Below are 9,135 nucleotides of genomic sequence, written 5' to 3'. Positions count from 1 at the left end.
TCACTGAGCTTTAAGTCGGAGAGATAAATCGATATTCTAACGAAACCCTAATAGTTTAGCTAAGAAAATTTATGAGATGAAGAGATTAACGTAGGAAAGGGTTTCCTAGAAATTTGAAATGCGTTAGCGCAGAGATGCTAAACAAAAGGAACACGCTGAAATTACGTTTAGGGATTATTTGGGGCGAAACCGTTTTATCCATTTTATGGGATTATTTCGGCGAAACAGTTAGAGACATTTTGAAAGAAGATTTTAGGAAAGGTTTTAGAAGAGAATTTGAGGGTGAAACTCTGTGGTCGTTATAATACACAAGTTCCATTTGAACAGTGTTGCGAGGTCCTCTATCCCAACCCCAAAGGGCTCCGATGCCCCCCCCCCACCCCGAAGGAAGCCCTACGGTACTCAAAGGTCTCCCAAGGACCCATAGAGCCCCAGCCCCCCAAACGCCCTCCTCAGACCCTCAAAGGCCATCCCCGGGTCCCCCAAAGGCCCATCAAGCTCCCAAAGGACCAACGGAGTCCCAAAGGCGCTCCACCGGTCCCCAAATGTCCCCCCGGCACCCAACTGCCACCCCCCGACCCCCAAAGGCCCTCCCGGTGCCCCAAAGGCCCTCCCGATGCCCCAAAGGCCCTCCCTGTGCCCCCAAGGCCCTCCCCCGGCCCCCCACGGGCCCCCGGCCCCGGGCCGCGCCGCCGGGCTGTGCCGGGGGCCCGGAACGCGCCGCCGGATGCGCCGCCGAGCTGCGCAGCGGGCCAGAAAAGTGCCGCAGGATGTGCCGCAGGGAGGCACCGCAGGAAAGCGCCGCAGGAAAGCGCCGCAGGATGTGCCGCAGGGATGCGCCGCAAAAAAAGGAAACTAAAAAGTAAAAATTTCGAAATGTTATCCCCCAAACGCCCTCCTCAGACCCCCTAAGGCCCTCCCCTGGTCTTCAAAGGTCCCCCGGGCTCCCACAGGGCCAACCGGCCCCCAAAGGTCCACTGGGCTCCCAAAGGCCCTCCCCCGGTCCCCAAAGGTCCACTGGGCTCCCAAAGGGCCCCCGGCCCTCAAGGTTCCCCCAGACCCCCCCCCCGGGGGGGCCCCCCAGACCCCCAAAGGTCCCCGGACCCCAAACGCTCTCCTCAGACCCTCAAAGGCCCTCCCCTGGTCCTCAAAGGGCCCCTGGACCCCCAAAGGGCCCCCCGGACCCCAAATGCCCTCCCCCAGTCCTCAAAGGTCCCCCGGGACCGAGAAGCGCCGCGGGCCAGGAAAGCGCCGTCTGGGGATGCGCCGCAGGAGGATGCGCCGCGGGTCGGGGGAAGCGCCGCAGGGGATGCGCCGCAGGGAGGTGCCGCATGGATGCGCCGCAGGGATGCGCCGCAGGGATGCGCCGCCCCATTTTTTAATATTTTTTTTGTGCATTGAGACACAGAACGACCCTTCCCCCCGGCCCCTCCCCCCCCCCCCCAAAAAAAAAGGTCCCCCGACACTCCAAAGGCCTGATTTTTCAAACTTCATTTTTAATTTCTTTCACTAAAATGCAAGAGTTGGAATATTTCAGTAGTGTTTGGTTGTGGTTTACCTTGTCACAGTTACATTTTCTTGATTTTTCAAAGTTCATTTTAATTTATTTCGTTGAAATGCAAGAGTTGGACTATTTCCCTAGTGTTAGGTTGTGTTTTAACTTGTCACAGTTACATTTTCTTGATTTTTCAAAGTTAATTTTGAATTCCTTTCGTTGAAATGCTAGAGTTGTAATAGTTAAGTAGTGTTTGTTTTTGGTTTACATTTTCAAATTTAAAATTTATTTATTTTTAAATTTTCAACTTTAGTTTCTTTCGTTTAAATGAAATAGTTGGAATATTTAAGTAGTGTTTTGTTGTGGTTTACATTGTCACAGTTACATCTTCCTGATTTTTCAAAGTTCATTTGGAATTTCTTTAGTTGAAATTCAATAGTTGAAATATTTCAGAAGTGTTTGGTTATGGCTTACCTTGTCACAGTTACATTTTCTTGATTTTTCAAAGTTCATTCTGAATTTCTTTGGTTGAAATGCATGATATGGAATATTTCAGTAGTGTTTGGTTATGGTTTACCTTGTCAGAGTTACATTTTCTTGATTTTTCAAAGTTAATTTTGAATTTCTATCATTGAAATGCAAGAGTTGGAATATTTCAGTAGTGTTTGGATGTCGTTTACCATGTCAGAGTTAAATTTTCTTGATTTATCGAACTTAATTTTGAATATCTTTCGTTTAAATGCAAGAGTTGGAATATTTCAGTAGTGTTTCGTTGTGGTTTACATGGTCACAGTTACATTTTCTTGAATTTTTATAGTTCAATTTGAATTTTTTTCGTTGAAATGCAAGAGTTGGAATATTTCAGTAGTGTTTAATTGTCGTTTACCATGTCACAGATACATTTTCTTGATTTTTCTAAGTTAATGTTGAAATTATTTCGTTGAAATGCAAGAGTTGGAATATTCCAGTAGTATTTGGCTGTGGTTTACCTTGTCACAGTTACATTTTCGTGATTTTTAAAAGTTTATTTTGAATTTCTTTCACTGAAATGCAAGAGTTGGAATATTTCAGTAGTGTTTGGATGTGGTTTACCTTGTCACAGTTACATTTTCTTGATTTTTTCAAAGTTCATTTTGAATTTCTTTCATTGAAATGAAAGAGTTGGAATATTTCAGTAGTGTTTGTTTGTTGTTTACCTTGTCCCAGTTACACTTTTCTTGATTTTTCAAAGTTCATTTTGAATTTCTTTCGTTGAGATTCAAGATTTGGAATATTTAAGTAGTGTTTGGTTACGGTTTACCATGTCACAGTTAAAATTTAATTATTTTTAAAAGATGTTTTTAAATTTATTTCTTTGTAATTAAATATTTTTATTAATTAAGGGTAGGTTGGGTATGTTTTAAATTGTCAAAGATAAAATAACTTCATTTTTCAAAGTTAAATTTTAATTTCTTTCGTTAAAATGCAAGAGTTGGAATATTTCAGTAGTGTTTGGTTGTGGTTTACCTTGTCACAGTTACATTTTCTTGATTTTTCAAAGTTCATTTTGAATTTCTTTCGTTGAAATGCAAGAGTTGGAATATTTCAGTAGTGTTTGGTTGTGGTTTACCTTGTCACAGTTACATTTTCTTGATTTTTCAAAGTTCATTTTGAATTTCTTTCGTTGAAATGCAAGAGTTGGAATATTTCAGTAGTGTTTGGTTGTGGTTTACCTTGTCACAGTTACATTTTCTTGATTTTTCAAAGTTCATTTTGAATTTCTTTCGTTGAAATGCAAGAGTTGGAATATTTCAGTAGTGTTTGATGGTGGTTTACCTTGTCACAGTTACATTTTCTTGATTTTTCAAAGTTCATTTTGAATTTCTTTCATTGAAATGCAAGAGTTGGAATATTTCAGTAGTGTTTGGTTGTGGTTTACCTTGTCACAGTTACATTTTCTTGATTTTTCAAAGTTTATTTTGAATTTCTTTCGTTGAAATGCAAGAGTTGGAATATTTCAGTAGTGTTTGGTTGTGGTTTACCTTGTCACAGTTACATTTTCTTGATTTTTCAAAGTTCATTTTGAATTTCTTTCGTTGAAATGCAAGAGTTGGAATATTTCAGAAGTGTTTGGTTGTGGTTTACCTTGTCACAGTTACATTTTCTTGATTTTTCAAAGATCATTTTGAATTTCTTTCGTTGAAATGCAAGAGTTGAAATATTTCAGTAGTGTTTGGTTGTGGTTTACCTTGTCACAGTTACATTTTCGTGATTTTACAAAGTTCATTCTGAATTTCTGTCGTTGAAATGCAAGAGTTGGAATATTTCAGTAGTGTTTGGTTATTGTTTACCTTGTCATAGTTACATTTTCTTGATTTTTCAAAGTTCATTTAGAATTTATTTCGTTGAAATTAAACAGTTGGAATATTTCATATGTGTTTGGTCTAGGTTTACATTTTCACAGTTACAATTTACTTATTTTTAATATATAATTTTGAATTTCTGTCATTGAAATGCATGGGTTAGAATATTTCAGTAGAGTTTGGAAGTGGTTTAAATTCTCACAGTTACATTTTCATGATTTTTCAAAGCTCATTTTGAATTTCTTTCTTTGAAATGCAAGAGTTGGAACATTTAAGTTGAGTTTGGTTGTGGTTTACCGTTTCAAAGTTACATTTTCTTGATTTTTTAAAGTTCATTTAGAATTCCTTTCTTTGAAATGCAAGAGTTGGAATATTTCAGTAGCGGTTATTTGTGGTATGACTTGACAAAGTTACATTTTCATGAATTTTTAAAGTTCATATTGATTTTCTTTCATTAAAATGCAAGGGTTGGAATATGTCAGTAGTGTTTGGTTGTGGTTTGCCTTGTAACAATTACATCTTCTTGATTTTTCAAAGTTCATTTTGAATTTCATTCATTGAAATGCAAGAGTTGGAATATTTCAGTAGTGTTTGGTTGTGGTTTACCTTGCCACAGTTACATTTTCATGATTTTTCAAAGTTTATTTTGAATTTCTTTTGTTGAAATGCAAGAGTTGGAATATTTCAGCAGTGTTTGGTTGTGGTTTACATTGTCACAGTTACATTTTATTGATTTTTCAAAGTTCATTTTGAATTTCTATCGTTGAAATGAAAGAGTTGGAATATTTAAGTAGTTTTTGATAGTGGTTTACCTTGTCACAGTTACATTTTTTTGATTTTTCAATGTTTATTTTGAATTTATTTCATTGAAATGCATAAGTTGGAATATTTCAGTAACATTTGGTTATGGCTTAACTTGTCACAGTTACATTTTCTTGATTTTTCAAAGTTCATTTTGAATTTTTTTCGTTGAAATGCAAGAGTTGGAATAGTTCAGTAGTGTTTGGATGTGTTTTACCTTGTCAAATTTAAATTTTCTGGATTTTTCACACTTCATTTTGAATGTCTTTCATTGAAATGCAAGTTTTGGAATATTTCAGAAGAGTATGGATGTGATTTAAATTGTCACACTTAAATTTTCTTGATTTGTAAATTTTAAATTATATTTTCTTTAGTGGAAAAGAAGGAGTTTTACTATTGAAGTATTGTTTGGTTGTGTATTAAATTGTCACTGTTACATCTTCTTGATTTTACAATTTTAATTTGAATTTATGTAGTTTAAATGCCAGATTTTGAATATTTCATTAGTCTGGGTTTGGTGTACCTTTTCACATTTACATTATCTTGATTTTTAACAGCTAATTTTGAATTTCTTAATTGAAATACAAGAGTTGGACTATTTCAGAAGTGTTTGGTTGTGGTTTACCTTGTCACAGTTACATTTTCTTGATTTTTAAAAGTTCATTTTGAATTTCTTTCTTTGAAATGCAAGAGTTGTAATATTTCAGTAGTGTTTTGTCTTGGTTTACCTTGTCACAGTTACATATTCGTGATTTTTCAAAGTTCATTTTGAATTTCTTTTGTTAAAATACAAGAATTGGACTATTTCAGTAGTGTTTGGTTGTGGTTGACCTTGTCATAGTTACAGTTTCTTGATTTTTCAAAGATCATTTTGAATGTCTTTTGTTGAAAAGCAAAAGAGTTGTAGTATATCAATAGTGTTTGGATATGGTTTACCTTGTCACAGTTACATTTTCCTTATTTTTCAAAGTACATTTGAATTTATTTCGTTGAAATGCAAGAGTTGGAATATTTCAGTAGTGTTTGGTTGTGGTTTAACTTGTCACAGTTACATTTTCTTGATTTTTCAAAGTTCATTTTGAAATTCTTTCGTGGAAATGCAAGAGTTAGAATATTTCAGTAGTGTTTGGTTGTGGTTTACCTTGTCGCAGTTACATTTTCTAGATATGTCAAATTTCATTATGAATTTCTTTCATTTCATTTCAATTGTTGTTTTAGGTCTGTTGTTAGTGTGTGGTTTTAAAATTGTCACTGGGTTTTGGTCTTTATTTTTCAATTCACATTTGAAGTTCATTCATGGAAATGCAAGAAACGGTATTTTACTATTGTGTTGAGTAGTGACTTGCCTCGTCAAGGTTACATTTTCTTGATTCTTCAAATTTCATTTTGAATTTCTTTCTATGTATAGATCTAGTTGGAATATTTAAGTAGTGTTTGGGTGTGGTTTACCTTGTCACAGTTACATTTTCTTGATTTTTCAAAGTTCATTTTGAATTTCTTTCGTTGAAATGCAAGAGTTGGAATATTTCAGTAGTGTTTGATTGTGGTTTACCTTGTCAAAGTTACATTTTCTTGATTTTTCAAAGTTCATTTTGATTTTCATTCGTTGAAATGCAAGTTGGAATATTTCAGTAGTGTTTGGTTGTGGTTTACCTTGTCACAGTTACATTTTCTTGATTTTTCAAAGTTCATTTTGAATTTCTTTCGTTGAAATGAAATAGTTTGAATATTTCATAAGTGTTTGGTTGTGGTTTACCTTGTCACAGTTACATTTTTTTGATTTTTAAAAGTTCATTTTGAATTTCTTTAGTTGAAATGCAAGAGTTGGAATATTTCAGTAGTGTTTGGTCGTGATTTACCTTGTCACAGTTACATTTTCTTGATTTTTCAAAGTTCATTTTGAATTTCTTTCGTTGAAATGCAAGAGTTGGAATATTTCAGTAGCGATCGGTTGTGGTTTACCTTATCTCACTTAGATTTTCTGGATTTTTCAAAGTTCATTTTGAATTTCTTTCATTGAAATGCAAGAGTTGGAATATTTCAGTAGTGTTTGGAATTTTTCGTTGAAATGCAAGAGTTGGAATATTTCAGTAGTGTTTTGGTTATAGTTTACCTTGTCACAGTTACATTTTCTTGATTTTTCAAAGTTCATTTTGAATTTCTTTCGTTAAAAAACAAGAGTTGGTCCTTTTCCGGTGAGTATGGTTAGGTTAGACTAGATTAAGTTAGGTTAGATTAGGTTAGATTAGGTTAGCCTACGTACGCTTCACTTAGGTTAGCTTTGGTTAGGTGAGAGACATGTGAAATGTTTGGTGTATGATTAGGTTAGGTTAGGTTAGATTAAGTTAGGTTCGGTTAAGTTAGGTTAGGCTAGGTTAGCCTACGTACGCGCGCGTACGTAGGCTAACCTAGCCTAACCTAACTTAACCAAACCTAATCTAACCTAACCTAACCTAATCATACACCTAACTTTTCGCATGTCTCTCACCTAACCTAAGCTAACCTAAGTGAAGCGTACGTAGGCTAACCTAACCTAACCTAATCTAACCTAACTTAATCTAGTCTAACCTAACCATACTCACCGGAAAAGGACCAACTCTTGTTTTTTAACGAAAGAAATTCAAAATGAACTTTAAAAGATCAAGAAAATGTAACTGTGACAAGGTAAACTATAACCAAAACACTACTGAAATATTCCAACTCTTGCATTTCAACGAAACCAAACACTACTGAAATATTCCAACTCTTGCATTTCAATGAAAGAAATTCAAAATGAACTTTGAAAAATCAAGAAAATCTAACTGTGATAAGGTAAACCACAACCGATCGCTACTGAAATATTCCAAATCTTGCATTTCAACGAAGAAAGTCAAATGAACAATTAAATATTAAGAAAATGTAACTGTGGTTATGTGAATCGTAGGCGAACACTACTGAAAGTTTCTGACTCCTGATTTTAAACGGAAACAGAACAAAATCAACATTGTAAGAACTTTAGAATTTTCCTGTTACAATTTAATCCACAACTAATCGCTACACAACAATTAAATCACTAGATCTTCCGCGAAAGTCCAACAAAATGTACTTTGAAATAAAATTAAAATTAAACTGTGACAAGGTAAACTAGAAGACAACACAACTGAAATATTCAAACACGTGCAGAACATCTGAAAATCAAAATTAACAAATAAAAATCAAGAAAATTTAACTTTGAATATTTAAACAAAAACCTGACACTACTTATATAGTCCATGTTTTGCTTTTAGGCTAGAGAAGGTCAAATTGAACATGTAAAATAACTGATTAATTAGCCGTGGCAAGTTAAACAATATCCGAAAGATACTGAAGTAGTCCAAATATTGAACTTCAATTAAAGAAATTCGAAATGAACTATTAAAAAAAACTAATCTTTAACATATCATTTTTATACAATAAAAAAAAAATACTTACATAATACAAATATTTAATTTCATTTATATCAATTCAATTTGAAAATCTAAAAATCAAGAAAATTTAAGTTTGAAATTGTGAACCATAACCAAATACTTGTGAAATATAAAAACTCTGGAATTTAAACGAATGAAATACAAAATGAACTTAGAACCATCAAGATTCTGTATCTTGGAAAATGTATAAAACAGGCAGACACCTCTGAAATATTTCACCTATTGCTTTTCAATGAAAGCAATTCAAAATGATATTTGGAAATTCATGAGAATGAAACTGCGACATGGTAAACCCCAACCAAAACACTACTGAAATAGTCCAACTCTTGCATTTCAACGAAGAAATTCAAAATGAACTTTGAAAAATCAAGAAAATGTAACTGTGACAAGGTAAACCACAACCAAACACTACTGAAATATTCCAACTCTTGCATTTCAACGAAAGAAATTCAAAATGAACTTTGAAAAATCAAGAAAATGTAACTGTGACAAGGTAAACCACAACCAAACACTACTGAAATATTCCAACTCTTGCATTTCAACGAAAGAAATTCAAAATGAACTTTGAAAAATCAAGAAAATGTAACTGTGACAAGGTAAACCACAACCAAACACTACTGAAATATTCCAACTCTTGCATTTCAACGAAAGAAATTCAAAAAGAACATTGAAAAATCAAGAAAATGTAACTGTGACAAGGTAAACCACAACCAAAAACTACTGAAATATTCCAACTCTTGCATTTCAATGAAAGAAATTCAAAATGAACTTTGAAAAATCAAGAAAATGTAACTGTGACAAGGTAAACCACGACCAAACACTACTGAAATATTCCAACTCTTGCATTTCAACGAAAGAAAATCAAAATGAACTTTGAAAAATCAAGAAAATGTAACTGTGACAAGGTAAACCACAACCAAACACTACTGAAATATTCCAACTCTTGCATTTCAACGAAAGAAATTCAAAATGAACTTTGAAAAATCAAGAAAATGTAACTGTGACAAGGTAAACCACAACCAAACACTACTGAAATATTCCAACTCTTGCA

The 9,135-nt window shown here is 34.6% G+C and overlaps 1 protein-coding gene across 1 annotated transcript in view; it reads left to right on the top strand.

The window, feature by feature from the left end:
- The first annotated feature begins 5,940 nt into the window (after window positions 1–5,940).
- LOC148942838 (dynein axonemal intermediate chain 1) overlaps window positions 5,941–9,135 on the top strand; it is a 49,750-nt gene continuing 46,555 nt past the window's right edge. Inside the window, exon 1 of the mRNA XM_089102372.1 lies at window positions 5,941–5,952. Within this exon, the coding sequence (XP_088958498.1) occupies window positions 5,941–5,952 (12 nt within the window). The remainder of the gene's footprint in view (window positions 5,953–9,135) is intronic.

Source organism: Artemia sp. Qi Xiang Cuo, chromosome 16, assembly GCF_049724085.1.
Source record: "Artemia sp. Qi Xiang Cuo chromosome 16, ASM4972408v1, whole genome shotgun sequence".
NCBI lineage: Eukaryota > Metazoa > Arthropoda > Branchiopoda > Anostraca > Artemiidae > Artemia > Artemia sp. Qi Xiang Cuo.
Note: the sequence above shows the minus strand (reverse complement) of the source record. Positions and strands in the feature narration are given on the sequence as shown.